The sequence below is a fragment of the Bicyclus anynana genome, chromosome 19, assembly GCF_947172395.1.
Source record: "Bicyclus anynana chromosome 19, ilBicAnyn1.1, whole genome shotgun sequence".
NCBI lineage: Eukaryota > Metazoa > Arthropoda > Insecta > Lepidoptera > Nymphalidae > Bicyclus > Bicyclus anynana.
In genome coordinates this window covers 1,760,245-1,781,972 of record NC_069101.1, presented here as the reverse complement: position 1 = coordinate 1,781,972, position 21,728 = coordinate 1,760,245, and the positions used below count along the sequence as shown (strand labels likewise).

General features: G+C 37.0%; 1 protein-coding gene across 2 annotated transcripts in view; it reads left to right on the top strand.

Moving 5' to 3' along the window:
* Positions 1-21,728, top strand: part of LOC112050643 (phosphatidylinositol 3,4,5-trisphosphate 3-phosphatase and dual-specificity protein phosphatase PTEN) — a 76,004-nt gene that overhangs the window by 24,641 nt on the left and 29,635 nt on the right. For both annotated transcript variants that reach the window (XM_024088947.2, XM_052887418.1), the window contains exon 2: positions 9,590-9,762. In XM_024088947.2, the coding sequence (XP_023944715.1) occupies positions 9,590-9,762 (173 nt within the window). The remainder of the gene's footprint in view (positions 1-9,589; positions 9,763-21,728) is intronic.

Sequence of the window (21,728 nt, the reverse complement as noted above, 5' to 3'; positions counted from 1 at the left end):
ACGTGTCTCAAACGGTGAAGGAAAAACATCGTGAGCAAACCTGCATACCAGATATTTTTCTTAATTCTCTGCGTGTGTGAAGTCTGCCAATCCGCATTGGGCCTTGTTGGACTATTGGCTTAACCCCTCTTTCTGAGAGGAAACTCGAGCTCAGCAGTGGGCCGAATATGGGTTGGTAATGATGAATATTATAAAATTTGTGAGCTTGTGAGCATTGGCATAATATGAGAATGCATGTCCCCAGTTACATCACTTACCCCTTCGAAAGCACCGTTTAAAATCAAATTTTAAATTTCCAGCCAACGGAACCCTAAATCTGAGATAAAATCCAACCAAGGGTCCAAACTAAGATATCGGTGTTGGTACCAACAAAAAACTTATGGGGGTTTATTTAGAATGCAAAGAATATCTTCAAAATAAACCACTACGATAGCTTTAAAATGAGGACGCTGAGATTCTTTACCCCACTGCATCTATCGATAGCGTCGATATTCTGTATAGACTCCGTGCCACTAAACAAGTCCCGTAGTCCGGAGCTCATAGGCATTTGGTAATTGCAATCTTATTGTCATTTGTGTAAGGCGCTGTCAATTTTAGTTCAGGTTTTAGCCGCGGACTACTTTCGTGGCGCGGAGTCTACTAACAGTCTATGCTCCGTATTAGAAACGACCTACACCCATCTGTTTGATGGATGAAATATATTTTATATAAAAACTAGCGGACGCCCGCGACTTCGTCCGCGTGAAACTCGATGTAAACTTTCAACTACCTCTACCCTACCCCTACCTTACCCTACCCCTACCCTATCCCTACCCTACCCCTACCCTACCCTACCCACAATTAGGGGTATAAAAAATAGATGTTGGCCTATTCTCATAGATACCGGATAAGCACAAAAAATTTCATCAAAATCGGTCAAGCCGTTTCGGAGGAGTATGGCAACGAAAACTGTGACACGAGAATTTTATATATTAGATTTGTATGTTGAAAAATATATTGCGAGTAAGTTGCCTTAAAAACTGTTGGCCAAACTATCATTAACGATAGTTACAAATATTAATTTGTCCAGGAGATTTTTAGGCAACCTACTCACATTATATTTTAAGGTACTTTTGATAAAAAAACACTTTTCATCCACTCAACAGGTGGGTGAAGGTCGTTTCGAATTCGGATCTTCTACTATACTCATAGCATGTATAGCATATAATATATATTTTTTATAGGGCGTGCATTTCTTGTAAATATTTTCTATTTTAATTGAACACTACGTACCTACTCGTAAATATGATTTTAGGTTCTGATTGCTATAAAATCGTAAAAATACCGGAAAGGCTTAAAAAATCAGACTATTTTACATTTTCATAAAATATTTTTTGGTAAAATCGTCATTAAATGATAGGGTTTTTTTTCAAATTTTGATTTCTGTATTATTCAGAGATATTGCAGACAGTAAAGCCATGGCCCAGCGAAAGTCGCGTTATGACGTAACCGTCTGGAGCGACCATAAAGCTGAAATAAAATAAAAAGTCAGAACGGGCCCGCTTTCTTGACCCACACCGCATATTAACTATCGATAATGCGACTAGTTTAGTTTATAGTCGGATTGCCACAGCTTAACTATCATACAGATGAGAAATAAAGAATTCTATTATTATTCTACAATAGCAGATTGCCATGGCTTCAATTGGGTTTACCAAAATTACTTTTATAAAGTAATTTTGGTAAATATTTTTATATAAATCTTACAAGCACAATTACAAATTTTTCAAAAATTCTTACTTAAGGCCAAAGCGAAGTAGGTGTATAAGAAACTCTTATGCAGATTTTGATTGTGTTAACTCCAGCAGTTCAGGGCTGCAGCCTTCATTGTTAGTCAGTCAGTTAAATTTTTAATCCAGATGTCTCAAAACATAATATTCATTGAGCGAGAACAACAAACAACAATTACAATCAAGATCCAAAAAACAGCAGGTTTTTAATCAAGTCCTTGCTTGCCAGTTTTATTCTTTTTCACTAGCTGACCCGTAGACTATGGTGCGACGTAAAACTCATAAAAAATGAATGTCTTTTTTTTACTCTATTTACTCTCATTTTAGGCCATCTTATATTAGAGAAAATAAAACAAAAATAATTTATCTCTTCGCGTTTTAGCAAGTATAACATACGTACATTAAGAATATAATAAGAAGATAGAGACACCAACTGGTCCTACTTTCTTGACCCAGACCGTTGCACTGCATATTAACTGGCGATAATGTATATTCTGTCTATAGATACGGCTAGGTGTGTCCACAGTATAACAATCATACAGTTGTGATATGTCAATTCAAATAGTGAATTGAGAGACGTTTGCGATAAGAAAACGTAAGAAATTGTTAGATTTTTAAATCAGTTTCAAATCATTTTCTATCTTAGAATGAGGCTAAAATCCTTTACGGGTGTATATCCAATTTGGAAGTGTTGATTATTAAAACACGCGAAACAAAAGTGAGCGTCTGATAAAAAAAATCTTTCTCATTATTCTCAAAATGTTTATTTGTATATTAACAAAAAAAAACGCAACAATTTAATGGTAAAACGACCTACAAACAAACTTTCATTGAAAGTATTCTTAAAACGCTTATTAAACGCTCCTAAAACTAAAACAAAAACGCAACAAATCCGTTTTAAAAACGCGCGACACCAAAAGCGAGCGCTTATAAAACGCCTAATCCGTCCTACTCGTCCTATAAACATCGACCTACAAACTTTCTTTGAAACCCTTCTTAAAACGCTCCTAAAATTAAAAAAAAAGTTTGTGTCAGCTCCGACGCACAAATGGAGTTTACTCTTTTAGATCGACTGTCACACCTATTTAAGGTGTATGTTGCCCCGCAGCATACACTATGTACGTCTCAATACAAACGCCTGAAAAGCGAAAGATGCGCAACCGAGAAGCCGCGCCGTGCACGCTGTTGGTGGCAGCGCACGGTGAAAGGTGCGCAGAATAGATTGCGCACAAAAAACGTAACGCTGTCATTCGTTCATCGAATTTTACTGCCCATGTTTTTTTCATACCGGGGGCTATATATGAAAAATCGATTTTTAAGCAGTAAACTCCTAAAACGCAACAAAACGCGCGACACCAAAGCGTGCGCTTCCAATAACGCCTAATCCGTCCTAACTCCTATAAACGGCGACTTACAACTTCTTGGCTTGGCCGCGGCAATAATTCACCCGTTCAATATACCGTAAAAGGCTGACCTTTTAGTTTCGTCCTGTCGCTACTCGCAAAGATATATCGTATACGTATAAACTAAGAGCCTGTAGCAGCCCGACATTCCTCATTTTAAGGCTGTCATGCAGGCATGTTTTAAAGGAAGAAATGTAGAGTTTATTGCCGCCTAGTCTATACTTCTACCATAGACAAATGCCTATCTACAATTAAGTAGCCAACAACGAAGATTGGAACGGGGAGGCTATAAAAGTGAACTTTTCGCTTTATTGCATAATACATATACATATAATTGTATAAATTGCACAATATATAACATAAACTAAGAATACAGAAAATGTATACTAATATTATAAAGAGGTAAAGTTTGTGGTACATACTCGTACTGTAGGGGGTAATATCTGGATCTACTGTATCGATTTTAAAAATTGTTTTACCACTAGATAGCCACGTTATTTGTGAGTTTCATAGGCTATATTTTATTCCCGTTTTCACACATTTACGGGAACGATGCGGGTCGTCGGCTAGTATTAAATAAAAAGAAATAGTTACTCGTAAATATGCACAAAAGGTAGCCTGGTAGTGATCGCTATTTAGGGATCTCTATCAGGGTGAATAATGGGTTGCATGCAGGTTTGGGTGTAGAGACTTACAGACTTTTGTATCTATACAAATGGCCAAATTCTATACATTAATTCGCAATTTGAGATTTTACATAAACCATTTGCGCCATCTAGAACTTATAATAAAATTGTAACAGGTCAAATTCTGTACATTTTGTAAATTGAAGCTATTTTGAACAGTTTTGTTAGGGGGCAAAATACGAAATATAATGTGATTCAAAAATTTTTAATTTTCAACCCCAAAAGTGGTGAAATAAGGCTTGAAAGTTTACATGGATTTCCATGCGGACGAAGTCGCGAGAGTCCGCTAGTAATATAATAAATACGCTTTTTGGACAGTTAAGGGTCTTGCTTGGTCCTTGAAACCTCCCAAAGTCACCACGGTCGAAACTCTAAAGTTGGATACAGTATAAACCTTTATTAGCGCTTGGGCCAACTTTCAGCTTTTACAAAAAGACAAAGGTCTGGCTATCGCAGGCTCACATTCTAATATCCAAAGATTTTTTGGCAAGATTGCATTTTAATATTTGAAAGACCGTACTGAAAACACCGAAAATAAAATTAAGACCGCTCTCGGAGGCTGCCAAGATTCGCAAGATAAACCTATTGGGCTGATGTTATCGCGTAGCAAGAGTTAAGATACTCAACAACTTTCGAGTTTTCTCTAAAGATAAGTGCTAAGTTTCCGTTGATTACACCAACTACTTAGTTTTGTTATCTCCTCTTTGTTCTACTTGATTAATATCTTTTCTCATCTCGCTAAGTAATTTACACATTTATTTGTTTAACTAACCGAAGTCCCGTGGTTTTTCCTGCGTGTGTCTCGTGCCCGTGAGGATACGGGGATAAAATATGGACGCTCACAAATAACGTGAATTTCTAGTAGTAAAAGAATATTCAAAATAGTAAAATAAATTTCCTTTATTTTTGGGACGGCTTATACAATACAAATACATATACAAATAGCCTTTATTACTGATAATAAGATACATTTCATTATTATTATTAGTATTTTACATTTCATTATACTTATAATTTATAATTTAGCAAAGTAATACCTATAATGTAATTCATACTTATATCTGCATTTAATTTTAATGTTATTAATATTATTTTATGTAGTTATTTTATAAATTAATTTATTCTACTCTTCGACATCGGTATCGGAATTATCAATTTGCCTTTTGGCATAGGCCTCCCCTAGGCTTTTCCATGTATCTCTGTTTGCAGCTTTTATTTGCCATGTTGTTCCAGCTACCTTTCTGATATCGTTCTCCCATCTTATTTTTTGTCGTCCTTTCTTCCTTTTTCCATCTCGAGGGTACCATTCAGTAACGTTCTTTGTCCATTTTTCCTTTTTATTTCTCATCATCATAATTATATTGGGACGGCTTACCGTCGTCGAAATACCATCCTTCGCCACTGATATATCCTTAGTAAGTATCCTTGAGTAAGATAAATCTCTAAGCTATAACCATTTTGACCAAGCTGCGGTTAAAGTGTTATCTTGTGGTGCGTTTGAGCCGGTAACGCATTACAAAACCACAATAAATAACCCACCATACATCCCTTGACTGGCCCCTTGAACGGTGACCTATATTATAATTAAATTATTTATTAATCACTTGTTAAAATGTGGTTTAAAATCCCCAGTGGGCCGGGCCTATGAGACACTACGTCGTATTTCATCGTATTTTTAACCGACTTCCAAAAAGGAGGAGGTTCTACGTTCGGCTGTATGTATGTTTTTTTTTTTTTTTTTTTTTTTTTTATGTATGTCCAGCGATAATGCCGTCAATTATGGACCGATTTTGAAAATTCTTTTTTTTTTTTGTAGGGTTTACTTCCAGGGTGGTCCCATTTTTTTCATGTCAGGATCTGATGATGGCATCCTGGAGAAAATGAGGGGAACTTTCGAAAGTTGTAGAGACGGCTAGTACGTTTGTTAGTGTTTCCATAAGGTATTTTAAACTACTACAACTTTATGAAGGTTTAGAATTGGTCTGATGATGGAGCCGAAACACAGACGATGGAACTCGTCAAGGATTTACAGCAGTCACCTATTGTTTGGGCTTGATTAATTTGTATTGATGAGTACTTTCCACCTATATGGGTTGTGACTGTATTAAGGGTCTGGTGATGAAGACGAGGGACAGTGAAGAGAACTCCTCGACGGTTCACAGTAGCTACCTTGTGTTTGGACTTGATAAATTTGTATTGATGAGAACTTACCACCTATATGGATTGTGACTGTATTAAGGGTCTGATGATGAAGACGAGGGACAGTGAAGAGAACTCCTCGACGGTTCACAGTAGCTACCTTGTGTTTGGACTTGATAAATTTGTATTGATGAGAACTTTCCACCTATATGGGTTGTGACTGTATTAAGGGTCTGGTGATGAAGACGAGGGACAGTGAAGAGAACTCCTCGACGGTTCACAGTAGCTACCTTGTGTTTGGACTTGGTAAATTTGTATTGATGAGAACTTTCCACCTAGATGGATTGCGACTGTATTAAGGGTCTGGTGATGAAGACGAAGCACAGTGAAGAGAACTCCTCGACGGCTCACAGTAGCTACCTTGTGTTTGGACTTGATAATTTTGTATTGATAAGAACTTTCCACTTAGATAGGTTGTGACTGTACACATGCAGTGGGTATGCTAACACTAAAAATAAAAAAATAAAAATTTTAATAAAAAAAATTCAACCGACTTCCAACTCAAAAAATAACTTTAACTAAAAAGCAAAAAATAACATCCTATTTATGTGCTACCTTCTGATCAGTTTGAAGGCGGTGCCAAGCCAGTGATGTTTTAATTAAATACGTTTAAACTACAAAATTTCTGTGGTTATTCCAGAAACAGCTTTAATTAAAACACGACACTGGCTTGGCACCGCCTTCAAACTGATCAGAAGGTAGCACATAGGTAGGATGTTATTTTTTGCTTTTTAGTTAAAGTTATTTTTTGAGTTGGAAGTCGGTTGAATTTTTTTTATTAAAATTTTTATCGATTTTGTGATCATCTATTAATAATATTTCTTTTGTTTATAAAATCATCTAACATGATTATTTTAACGAAACTAAGTAAATAACAGTTTTTCGTTGAAATGACGTTACTATCTGCTACTACCACTAATTACTAATGTTACTTTACGGATAATGACGATAATTGTGTCGCTGAAAACACAATGTGTGATTGCAAAAATGAAAAACGGTGTAGTGACTGATTACTTGAATGATACACCGAGTTACATAGTAACCCTGCTGAACGTGCCTCTACTGTTTGTCATTTTATAAGAGCTAGTAGGCTAGGTAATTGTAGAGTTTGGCCAGGCTAGGTAGCAAGTGAAATTTCGACCTCAAAATTGTCCAAGCACCCTGCCATTATTTTGTTGTTTTCTTTGACATGCTTGCTCTCTTTAGGTACTGCTTGATATATAAAATTCTCGTGTCGCTGCTGCCAAAATCCTTCGAAACGACTGGCACGATTTTTATGAAATTTTGTGAAATTCTGAGAATCGGCCAACATCTATTTTTCATGATGATAAAAAATAAAATTGCAATAGACCCCTGGTAGGTACCTCTAATAATCTGACATTCCTGGCACTGTTGACTATAGAAACATTGTATCAGCAAATCATCGAAATACAAATCAGACGGCCGCGTGGCGCAGTGGGTAGTGACCCTGCTGTCTGCATTTACGGCCGTGGGTTCGATTCCCACAACTGGAAAATATTCGTGTGATGAACATGGGTTTTTTCCAGTGTCTGTGTGTATTTATACATTACTAGCGGATGCCCGCGACTTCGTTCGCGTGAAACTCGATGTAAACTTTCAAATACCTCTACCCTACCCCTACTCTACCCCTACCCTACCCCTACCATACCCCTACCCTACCTCTACCCTACCCCTACCCTACCCTACCCTAACCCTACCCTACCCCTACTCTACCCCTACCCTACCCGTACTCTACCCTACCTCTACCTTACGTTGAAATTTTTCCTGAATTTTCTTTGCTATAAACCTCACGGAGCCTGAGACCTTTCCAACGAATGCAAAACCGTGGAAATTGGTTCGTGCGTTCTGGAGTTATAGCGTCAGGAAGGAAAACCCGACTTATTTTTATTATACATTATATAAGTATTTATATGTAGTATATAAATGTATATGAATATTATAATATCAACTATCTTAGTACCCATAACACAAGCTACTCTGTATGCTTACTTTGGGGCTAGATAGTGATGTGTATTGTTTAAGTATATTTATTAAAAAAAATATCTATATCTAATATCTAAATATCTATAATGTAGATACATATGAAATATAATTTGTAGGTATTACAGTACACAATATGTAGTATGATTTGTAGTTTTTGTAATTTTGATCTGATCAAAAATAAAATATTGCATATCGATTTACTTTGACTCCTGCTCAAAACCTACAAAACAGAGATCCTTTCCTCGTTACTCGAACTTCCCATCTCATGCATTCCCGTCGAGTAAGTGGCCTATAAGAGTCAACGGCCACAAATCGTCGAAACTATAAATTGTATTTTTTTAATGTAACTTTTTTTCAATCAAAAATCATTTATTTCAAGTAGGCTCAGTTTACAAGCACTTTTGACACGTCAGTTGACTATTTGTAAAGATTCTACCACCGGTTCGGAAGGCAGGTTCTGCTGAGAAGATACCGGCTAGAAACTCAACAGTTGCTCTTTTGAAAAAGTCATACAGTCAAATTGATCAAAGTCAGCAGGAGGGGGGTCTGTACACGCATACTATAACAATTTGTTCCAACTCCACACAGAATAGTTCAACAATGCATTCTACAGAAAGACTAACTATATCTTTTCTATCCTTACATTTTAAGTTATTATGTATAAAAATTAAGGAGCCACCATGACCAGCCCTTCTGAAGAACACACTTGACAATGAATAATTATTAATATTAAGTACTGACAGCTCTGAGTTAGTGAGCCAATGCTCCGTAATACATAAGATGTGTATATTGAATTTTTCTACAAATAGTTCAACTTCTAATTCCTTGCCGTTGATGCTCTGTATGTTTTGGTGTACAAGGTTAATGTTACAGTGCATCTCCGTTGTCGTATCTTCTAGTTTAAAAAAAATTCAATTGTAACAGTACCAGGATTGGTACTGCAGTCAGGTATAGAAATATTTGTACTATTAGTACAGGTTGTAAAAATGTCAAAAGACTGCGTTACAATACTTGTAACTGGATCGGTTAAATTACAATTAACAATTGAGACAGTACTATCATTCGTACTCTGGTCAATAGAAACATAACTACTATTATTACATGTCATATTAATGTCAATAGACTGTGTTACAACACTTGTAACTGACTCATTTAAGTTGTAAGCCAACAGAGAGGCAACATGCTGCTTACATTTTTTTGGCAGATATAAATTATCTTTAGCTATAAAAAACGTTAAGAAACGTCATTACAAATCCAATATGGCGGCCCTCCCTAAGATGGCCGACTGGCTGTTTGAAATCCACTCTCATGATATGGATATCAAATAAAAGAGTTTGCTGTCAGAAATACGAAATAAATTGTCACGTGACTTAAATCCAATATTTGTAACTTTAAGTAATTGTGCTAAAAACGTGTTATTTAGTTTTTTAAACTATATAAAGTTATTTAATGTACTGTACGAAGTGTTATTTGTGTATAATATAAGTTTCTCTTGTGTTGTACGATTGTCCTTGACCGCTAGCACCAGATATAACGGAGAGGCTGATAGCGATGGGGTTCCCGGGGGACAAGTTCGAGGGCGTGTACCGGAACCACATCGACGACGTGTACAAGTTCCTGGAGCAGATGCACAAGGGGCACTACAAGATATACAACCTGTGCGCAGAGAGGACATACGACCACCACAAGTTCCACGACCGGGTGAGTTGCACATGTTTTTTCAAGATTCGGTGCCCTACTCATTAGTTTAAAACGCTGCCACTTTGAAAATTCTCTTTTATTTGAGCTATCTCTATAGCTCCAAAAAAGATCTGTTAGAAGAAGTGCTAAGACTGAAATTGTCTATGACGCGCCGTACGTAAAATAACAGCCCCTAAAGATTCGTGTCATTTGTCGCGTTCGCGTTGGTATGGAGCGAGCTCTTTGCTTCCCCGCCTCAAGGCTACACGTGGACACGTGGACGTGATACTAGTGTAAGGGCGCGGCCTCACTGAGCGTTTGATTAACTGGTAGTACAGTACCCGTAGGTAGAGTAGTAAATAATAATTAACCGACTTCAAAAACAAAGGAGGAGGTTTTCAATACGACGCGTAGGTTTTTTTTTCATGTTTGTTACCTTATAACTTCGTCATTTATTAACCAATTATTATTATTTTTTTTTATTTGAAAGAGTATACTTCCAGATTGGTTTAATTTAACTTTCACGAAAATCGGTTCAGTAATTTTTTTGCTAAAACAAAATAAGTGAAAAAATGCACATACTGTGGCGTTTACAATCACTATGATAAAACATTCAGAAACAGAAAAATAAAATCTTTTAAACCAAAAAATGGAACCGTCTTCAAAGATGATCTACTCTAAAAAAGAGTAACATCGTACCTTATGTCCCTTCTATTGATCGGTTTGTAGGCGGTGCCAAAAATAAAATAAACTTAAACTTGATTAACTACTAATAACAGTACTTCTGTAGGTAGAGTAGTAAATAATGATAATTTTGAAAGCGGAAGCGGGCTATCTTGTTAGAAGTAGGATGAAATCCACATCCTCTTGGGTTTCTACACGACATCGTATCGGAGCGCTACGAACCTGACCCAGGATTCGAACCCTGGACTTAACTGTCCGTAGCTGAACTGACTAATGAGGCAGTTGTACTGTATCACTACATTCAAAGCCAATCAGACTTCCAAAAACATTACTCTCCTTCTGACGCAGTCGGGTGAAAATATACAATCTATATCCGATGTATGTCATAAAGATTTCAATGCCTGGGAGTTAAAATACTTTACCCCCCGGTGCATGTAGGCAATAATCGCTTGTCTTTCATCATAATGACGTTTGCGATCTATGATATCAATCACGTAGGAGCCATCTGACTCATATCCAGCGTGTTCCTACGTGACCGCACAGCACTATCCTTATACAGGGGGCTCCAATTTGTGGGATAATTTTTTTTGAAGTTTTTTGTAAGTGCAGCTTTTATCTTTCATTTTATTGTCATGGTTCTGTACCGCAGGCCTCAGATGCTTATCGTTTTGCAGTCTTTAAATCGGCAGAAGGGCCTGAGTGTAATGAATTAAAAAAAAAAGTTTCTGGACCAAATTCAGGAGTATCTTAAATCAACGAACTTGTATGATACGATTGATGAGAGTGAAAGAAGCATGCGAAGTACGGAAGTGCCCTGCCTACCCCTGGAATAAGTCCTACTCTCTTACGGGAATATACTATAATACATCGATATGTAGTAGGGTTGCCAACATTTTTTCAGAAAAATATAGTATTTTTCAGATTTAAGTTGAAAAAAAGTACACTCAAAAAAAATATTGTGTTTTTATGGAATTAGCAAAAAATAGACGACGAAAACATATTCGCTTCGTATTTATTGAAAAAAAAAAAATATATTATATATAGAAATTTTCGTCTAAAATAAGAGTGCCACATGCTTTTTCACATTTAATTTTAAAATAAATTAAAACAAACATTAAAAAAGACACGTTCGGATTCTATAAACACTTATTGTTTCTATAGTACGTTGTTTGTATAGTACGGGTGGCAACCCTAATCTGTAGGTCTGTCGGTGAGTTATTAAAAAAAAAAAAATTGTAGAGTTTCAATTAATAATAATAATTTAGTTTAATACGTTATTCTGTAGTCGTGTGACCAAATTTTATAAGCTATTATATCGGTACCGTCCACTTTATTTCGGATCAGTTTCACCACTTTTGATAAGTATAAACGTAAGTTTTTCTACTGTATGTCAAATACCATATACAACTTGTGAATAAGCTATGGTGAAACCGACCCTTTATCTTGAAAAAAATCCTTAAGTACCTATAATTTTTTTATTTCGCTGTTATTGGAGCACTCTGTATAAATTTCAGATACGATAATTCCGAGACCTGCATGCCATTTTCCTCCTTACTCGTCATAATTAGATGTTAGCCACGTGGATGCACAGGGTTGCCACTTGATAACATTAGCGTAATTATACATATATTTAAACGCATATTTTATATAGTAATTTGGTTAAATTGTTTATTTATTTTTTTTGATCAATTAGATTAGAGGTTCAATTAGCTTTAATAAGAGCTGAGAGATTTTGAGTTCGATCGGCGTCCGTAGGCGTTAAAATGTAATTGTCTTGGTAATTAAAAAATAATAAAATGTAGTTTATTTTTTCCAGTTACATAATATTTTGCATCTTACTTCACCGATTTTATTTTTGTTTTAATTAACTATTAAAATGTTTTTTATTTCATTGTATTTATTATTCTTCTAGTTTGGATAGGTAATTTCGGCGTAGTTTCATGTTGTTACAGAGGCAAGTGACAACCCTAAATGGAACAAAAAGGATAACATAATAACAGTGTATATAGTACTTAATTGCAATGCAAATATCAATTCCTATTCAGTTTTCCTACACACTACTAATTTACCTACTACAGTGGAGGTAAATTGTTTAATAATAAACAATGAAGTTCCTTGAGTTTTGAGTTTCACAGATTTGTCCTTAAATTATTGATTTATTACTGTGTAAAATATTCAATATTATTTCATCATCAATAATAATATGAGCCCACTTTAATAGCCTATTTAAGTGCTTTACTACTTGGGCAAGCCACTCACCATCATCATCATCATCATAGGCTTCAGGACCTTTGTGGCTTTAAAAAGGCTTACGTTCAGCTTTGGACGTCCATCGATCGTGTAATGGTAATGATCATTTTTTTTTCCTTTTCTTGATATCTGCGATTAGTCGTTAGACTATAAGCAGATGAGTTTTGTGACTTAAACTTGTGATCATTTAAGATTGATTGTATTGTCTGTAACCTTCAAAGTCAAGCTAAGTCATTGGTCAATCTAACGAATTAGATAAGAGGGCGCAAGTCATATCAGTAACTATAAATACTAGATACTAGACACCTTTAAACACCTTCACAAAAGCGTCGTTCACTCTACATTTGTCTGTGTACTGTGTGTCGCAGTGGTCTGCGTGGTGGAGTTACAAGACGGAGGTCTTGGGTTCGATCCCCGGGTGGGCCGACTGAGGCCGGTGGGAGGTCTAGGCCGTGGCTAGTTACAACCCTACCGGCAAAGACGTACTGCCAAACGATTTAGCGTTCCGGTACAATGTCGTGTGTGGGAGTGGATTTTCATCCTCCCCCTAACAAGTTAGCCCGTTTCCATCTTAGATTGCATCATCACTTATCATCAGGTGAGATTGTAGTTAAGGGCTAACATATTATAGAGAATAAAAAAAAAAATAGCAGACCACCCGCAGTATCACCCGCGTAGTTTCCATTAATGTGGGAACACCGAGATAAAATATAGCCTAAATTACTCTCTTCTAATGTAGATTTCCATTGGGTGAAAGAATTCTTGAAATCGGTCTAGTAGATTCGATCCAATTCGTAACAAACTTCGTAATCAAATCTTATCTCTTTATAATAATCATACAGCCGAACATAGAACCTCCTCCTTTTTGGTAGTCATTAAAAAAGTGAAATCATATGTAACGATTGTGAAGCATCGCGTAGAGGTAGAGCCACCATTTCGTTATCGCATTACGTATAGTCTGGCAAGTTCGTTGTTGACACTCCCATGATATACGGGCGACGGGGGGAAAGACTGCGCGGGTGTGAAATCGTGCGTGCGGGGAAGTGACGTGCATCAATCGTGGTTTTTTTTATTTGGCGCTGATTATCGGGAGTGTTACGAACGAATTTGTCAAAAACGTAAAAAGAATATTACATGTTACAATTGTTACATACATACAACATACGTGCCAAAAACATAACCCTTCTTGCAATCGGGTAAAAAAGCCGTTTCCACGAAAAGAAAAACCGTTTTATTCGTGTAAATTACCGTGTGCTAACGACTTGTGGTGTCGCGAAAATAGTTCAATAGCAAACGAAAAAAAAAAAAAGAAATAGTAATCTACGCATTACTATTCCCCTGGCACTGAAAAAGTAATTGATAAAGCGGTTGTTTACATTTTTCACATTCGATGAATCAGAGGTTCAGTGAACTCTTGCATCTAAACTTTGTGTTAGTTTTTTTTTTGTGTGTACTATCCGATTCTAGTCGCGAAGCTGAAGTGGTAATGGGCGAGGCATGTGGTTCTAAAAGACGTTGGACGTTGGGGTCCCAACCTAACGACCCCACACTCGAAAGCGTACTGTTGGTCGACCCTCACCAGGTGGGCTGATGACGTCAAGCGAATCACAGGGAATTGCTGAATGCAGGCGGTTCAGATCGTAATATTCGGAAGTAACTACAAAATACCTATATTTTGCAGTGGACGTACAACGGCTGATATATATTTTTTAAAGCATATTTGCCATATCTTTTAAATATGACCAATATTCCCATTCTTCTCCAACTAGTCGGAAAAGACTGTGTTTGGAGTGGGTACGACAATAGTCCTAACACAGAAAGAATTTTTCAAATCGGTCCAGTAGTTCCTGAGATTTGCGCGTTCCATCAAACAATCAAATTCTTCAGCTTTGTAATATCAGTATAGATGGCAAATATTCTTAAAAAAAATATATAAATGATGCTTAAGACGGAATCTATTCCGGGAGAAAGCGGGCAGACAAGGTGTCGCGGGGCGGCCAGCTGATAGCGTCGCAACTGATAACTGTTATCACAGCGCTTAGGGCGGCGGTGGATCGGCGCGTTTATCGGTCGAGAGCTCCGAACCGGTGTGACTATCTTGACATACAACACAAAAATATTCCGAGAAGTATAAAGAAATTCCGGTAATCGTTACGAATCCAAAACATTGGGTGATAAATAGAAAAAGATATTTTTATCTGTGTCGCATATATCATAATAGATAAAGCCGTGATAGCCCAATGAATATGATCCCTGCCTCCGATTCCGGAGGGTGTGGGTTCGAATCTAGTTGTCCGTCCATCAAACAGGTTGTCCCGTAATCTATACTAATATTATAAAGCTGAAGAGTTTGTTTGTTTGTTTGATTGAACGCGCTAATCTCAGGAATTACTAGTCCGATTATAAAAATACTTTAAGTGATAGATAACCCATTTGTCGAGGAAGGCTATAGGCTATATTATATTTTCAAATTAGGGATCCTTCCTGAAACTCTAATAATGTAACCCAAGGTGTACAAAAGTTACCCAAAAAATTGTTTACATGGCGTGCGCTACAAAAACTATTGATGTTAGAACAAAATAATGTACGACAACTTTTCAAAACACATAATTTTCTACAAAAAGTGTCGCGACATCATATATCTATCTCCTATATTTTAGTAGATATAATATCTTTTGTAATTTAATAAAATATTTAAATCATATATTAAGGTTTACGTCATTATTCACACAAATAAACTCAAATCCTTATCAAAATGAATTACGTCAGGGGTTGGTAGAGATTACTTATAGTAATAAGGCCGCCTTTGCATGCTAAGTTTAATTTATCTTTTTAATGTTTTAATTTGTAATTGTATTTTTGTGTGCAATAAAGTATTTCTTCTTCTTCTTTTTCTTCTACTTATTCTAATTATTGAGTAGGGTAGAGGTATGGTAGGGTAGGTGTAGGGTGGGAGTAGGGTAGGGTTTCACGCGGTCAAAGTCACAGGCGTCCGCTAGTATTATACTAAAACTCTTTAATTGCTGATAGAATTTTAATTACACTTTACAGGAATACAATTAAACAAAATCGCGGGCGTCCGCTAGTTATTTGTGCGATTACCTACACATATTTGCACGAAGTAGCCGTTAATAAATAAAGTGAAGTTTTACACGACTACAGCCAAAAGGAATGGATTGATTAAAGTGAATCTCAAAATTCTCAGCCGGAGAGCACGTTAAGTCATGTCGATCGCGACCAACACACGATCAATTTTATCGGCTGTCAAGCCGTTAGTGCTGCAGGCATGTGAGCTTACTTGATCGTCAGTGGCTGACATTAAGACATTGACACAATGAGAGGGGTTAGGCCAATAGTTCACGCTGGCCCAAAACGGATTTGCAGACTTCACTGAATCACAGAGAATCCTCTGGTTAGCAGGATGTTTTTCCTTAACTGTTTGAGACACGTAATATTTAATTTCTTAAAATGCACACAACTAAAAAGTTGGAGGTGCATGCCCCGGACCGGATTCAAACCAACACCCTCTGGAAGCAGAGGTCATATTCTCACGAGCTAGTATACACATATTATATCTACTCAGATATGATGCAGTAAGAAATGAAGCCTGGGAAATCAGAAGTGATGCAGATGGCTCAGTATCGTGATGTTTGGAAGTCCCTACAAAAGGACTACGTCCTGCAGTGGACGTCCATTGGCTGACATGATGATGATGATGATAAAGTACTTTAGAATACATGTGTTATCTAACTTCCACGCCTCATACTCAAACAGTGGCACATGCAACAGTGATACTGTGTATAATAGTAAAACGATACTAAAGTGATACGTTGCACAAATTTCCCGGAACGCCTGCGAGGCAATTACATTCGTAAACGCACGTGCACATGCCAGTTGGTATCGGCGTAATATGTGTCTAGTCTAGACGAGCGTCTGTGATAATACTAAGGGTGCTTCCACACATGACGTGTTAGTGATTACGTAAACGACAAAATTGCTTGGAAATGAAATGTGTTACATGACAGGCTACTTATATACCTATTGTTAAATGGTGATAAACTAAAAAAGGATGAACCTAGCTGAATTTGTTGTGGGCTCTTCTCGGACCAAGGCGCGTTTGGAACCCTCGTAACTTGAATTTTAGTTGACGTAACTTGAAGTTTTCGAATAATTATTATCATCTTTATCTTAAGTTTAATATTATTACCTGACGTTTCGAAAGAGCTTGTAAATGCCTATTTGAAATAAAGGAATTTTGTTTTTATTTGACGTGTTAGGTATCGAATGAACTAGTGCTATTCATCAGCCTATTAATTTTAATTGGGTAGTTGACTCATATCAAATTTAATATAAACAATATTAATTTCGCATAGTACATGAAATAAGGGTCCGAAATATATCGATATTAATCAGTAAAAGTTAAGTGACGTCATGAAACAGTTGAATTATAGACCATCATGACCGACAGGCGTTTTGGCTCGTATTGTCAAAACATATTTAAAAACTAAAATTTTCATGTAAACACGTCTCAAAAAAAAATTAATAAACTAAAATTTTCATGTAAACACGTCTCAAAAAAAAATTAATAGAACTAACAGAGCTCAGCATAGTCCAACTTCCAAGAGCTTTTTAGGAAAAAAAGAAAACTTGTGATCTGAAAAAGATCACCGGAAGCAGTGTTTCTGCTTAAATCAGTGTCACTACTTATTGACAGGCGTGACTTTTCCTTGAAATAAATGAAGTCTAATTGATTTGATTTCCAGCTTTGTCTCTATGTGCACATTAAGACTAAAGCTACTTTGGTCATAACACCTCACTTCCGCGTATCATGGCAGTGTCGTCAACAAAGTTGCCAGACTATAGCATATTTAATGTCGACGGAATAAGTTATCAAGTTAGGTGTGGACTCACCCTAAGTGGCAATGCAACGTGACATTTTGTATGTATGCACTCATACCTACATTTTGTATGTATGCACTCATACCTACATTAACAGACAATATATTTCCAGTTGATTCATTCATTAGGTACTCTATTTACAGCCGTTTCCAATAACTCTCCACTTGAGCTATGGTTCATGGTCATAGACTCTGTTGGGCCAGACCTTCTTCATAAAAACCTGTAGGGCCAGACCTTCATAAAAGGTCGAGTTGATCAAGCTTTCATAGCTTTGGCAGGTAGCAATACTACAGGGAATATTGCTACCTGTTAAAACCACGATAATGCTTCTTTTATTTAATGATGAGTAAGCCAGCCCTCGACTGAGATCTCACCTGATGTAATGTGACGATGCTGTGATAGAAGCAGGCTTACTTGAAAGAGTGAGGGTATGGAAGAACTAAGTGCATATAAGTTAAAGCGAAGCTTTCGGATCCGCTGCTATTAGTAATGAAATCAGTAGTTTTTGATGAAATCTCGGACATACAAATACACAACTTATTAATTAACAGAAGATCTTTTTTGAAATCAATATAGAAAATTATATAAGTTGTGTTGTAAGCATCTTTCTCGAGCGATAAAGCTAGCGTACAGTGTAGGTATGTTCCGAGTGCGAGGCGATAGATAGCTTATCGCGTCGAGGGTGCGAGCGAGTGGATACGCGCGGATATCGGCGGGTTATTGGGAAAATGGCGAGATTACCGCAGATATCCACCACAACCATACCACAAGCCGTACCACAAGCTATTAAATCCGTAGCGATTCCAGAATGTTTCGACATTTCGTACCCTGAGGGCCATTAAGCTTATTGCAGGATTGTTTCGTATAACGACCATTTCATTCACTGATTCCTTCCATTCCTACAACTCCCTAACGGCTTTAAATTAGATGGACATAAATATCATCATGGCTTTGCTAAAGGTTGTGGTAAGCCCCATGTGTCCGCGATATTTAAAGAAAAAAAAAACATACATACAGCCGAACGTAGAACCTCCTCCTTTTTGGAAGTCGGTTAAAAAATCTGCCTTCAAATTTTTATTAAATTACTTTCCATGAATAATTGCATTTTATTAATGAAGACCCACACAAATTAGATCAGTAGTTTTTAATAAACATCGAACATACAAAGACACGCCTACTAATCAAATACTGAAGCTCTTTTTTTTTAAATCGGTGAATTGATATGAAATGATAAAATTTATAAGCACCTTTCTCCAGCGATAAAGATCGCGTGCAGTGTAGGTATATTCCGAGTGCGAGGCGATAGATAGCTTATCGCGTCGAGGGTGCGAGCGAGTGGAGTGCGCGCGGATATCGGCGGGTTATCGGTGAAATTGGTGAGATTACCGCAGATATGTGCGCGATCTTATGTTCCGATACTGTGACGTCGATGGCTTGTCTTGCACATACACATATAGGTAACTAGGATGCCCCGATTCCATGGAATCCATGTATTTATCCGGGATAAAAATTTGTCTATTTTCTGCTTCAAGGTTCAATTTATCTCTATACCAAAATTCATACGAAACGATTCAGCGGTTACTGCGTAAAAAAAATACAGACGGACCGAATAACTTTTGTATTTGTAATATTAGTATACGAATATTTCTACTATATAAAAATAAGTCGGGTTTTCCTTCCTGACGCTATAACTCCAGAACGCACGAACCGATTTCCACGGTTTTGCATTCGTTGGAAAGGTCTCGGGCTCCGTGAGGTTTATAGAAAAAAGGGTAAGGTAGGAGTAGGCGTAAATCAAAGCGAAGCTTGACCGAGTCCGCTAGTTGGTTATATAAAAAAAATAAAATAAATGTTTTTTTTTCTAATTTTATCTGCATTCAGTTTTGCAACTATAATTAGAAAATAAATGTGGCAAATATTCTTTACAAAGTTTTGTTAGTATCTATACTAATATTATCTATACTAATATTATAAAGTTGAAGAGTTTGTTTGCTAGAACGCGATAATCTCAGGAACTACTGGTCCGATTTGAAAAATTCTTTCAATGTTAGATAGCCCATTTATCGAGGAAGGCTATAGACTATGTATTATCCCCGCATTCCTATAGGAACGGGAACCACGCGGGTGAAACCACGCGGCGTCAGCTAGTATTGGATAAATTGATTATTATTATATTACATTGTATTGGTGAATATCGTGGGCAGTTGACACCGCCGCCTCGATGGGGCTTCCATTGATTCAGCGAAGCTTTATAAAGGGGTGAATCTGATTACTGAGACGCGTTTAGTACTTTTAATAAAATGTTGCCAACGCCCTCTACACAGACGTGCCGTTGCGTATAATTTTAAGCCTATTTTAACGGCCCAGTCTAGGCCTTCCACCTAATGGTAGGCCTAATTTAACTTGACCTGACAGCATCCTTTTTTAGTTTTTTAAATTGTAAATAAATTAGGAGTATGCTAATAGTAAAGCAATTTTATAAAAGTAACAGGGTATCTGCGATCATTACTTTCGGAGCTACAGGGATTTAAAGGGTCAGAATTGCGGCGCTGCCACGGATTTCTGAAAAAACGCCCCATACAAAATGGTACGATTTAATGACGCAGTAGGTCATAATGAACGTTAGGTTTGTATGGGCGTTCGAGAAAAAATAATAATATCTTTGTTACTTGTGCGTTTATATTAATAGATCATATATTGGAAAATGTCACATTTAATGTAAGGAAGCTAAAACTGTATGAATTTTCAACGAATTACGATAAAAGATTTTTATAATCTTATTTATTTTGCAAATATCGAGACAATCTTTGCTTTTTATGTATAAATTAGTTAATATTGACCTTATTTACCCGAATGTATCATAATATATTCAAACCTAGTCATCATCCCCTTTCTTAGTTCTGGATATTATGACCTGCTAAATCCAAATATCTACAACTGGGATTGGAACCTTTAACCTCTCTTTATGAATGTCAAAGGTCCTATCAGGTTGTCACTGCTGGGCTGTTTGAACAGTTTCGTCTATTTAGTGTGTACGCCCACCAGCCGGCCGTGACCGCGCGGCGTTACGCGTAAATGTCATTATTTGTGGACGCCGCCAGGGTGACCATGAATTAATGCGGTATTGGGACTGTGGTTTTTAAGTTACCCATTTTGAGGTCGTTCACCCGCGGTCTCTGCGAGTCTCCATTCAGAATAAGAAGTAGGAAAAGAGTCAGTCATAACCTGATGTTCTTCATTTTATAACAGCTGAAAGATTTTGAGCTCATGCTTTCACGTAAGGTAATGTAGGTAACTATAGTCCTATATAGTACTTTAGGATATAGCAGAGTTCCATGAATCAAACGTATTTTTTTAAATATTTTCTACAGAAATCATGTGGGGCAAACAGTTAGTAGCAACCCTTCGCTAGAACCTTGAAGTTTAATTAACAACGTTGTTCTTCTGGATTGGTGGACTTCATATACCTGGATTAATCTTAGTTGAAGCAATGTATAATTATGTACATCCGTCCACCAAACCGCATGGACGCGATGGCTTTACTTTCCAAATTCCCTCTCTAATAAGGAGCGGCGTCTTATGATGATATTTATTTGCTTACAAAGCACAAAACGCGAGAAACACGCGATCAAAGTTACCGTCAAATCTGAAGGACGCTTATTGATTGAATCATTGAAATAAACATCGAAACCATACCCACACTTGAACTAGGTCCTAACTGAACATCGGTGCTGCGTTTTTATTAGGAGGAATATGGGATAAATGCTGTTGAGACTTTTTTCTAGGTTATGCCACACATTGTAGGGCATTCATTCTCTGCTTCCACTGTTTGAGTGGACAGTTACGCCATCTATTTATTATCTTACAATTTTAATATTATTATGTGTGGCATAACCATAAACTAAAGATCTTTTCTTTTTTCTTTTCCTTCTTTTCCCTAGACGTCCTGCAGACTCGACGGCGAAATTGATCGTGAGTGACTGGCCTTATATCTCACATTATTTGTGGACGACATGGCGAGCGACCATGATTTAATACGACATTGAGACGACGCTTTTTAAGTTACCCATTTTGAGGACGTTGACCCGTTGGTTTCTCTGTGTGTCGGACTGGATGGGAGAGGGAGAGCTACTTTAAATGTCTGAATTTCATTC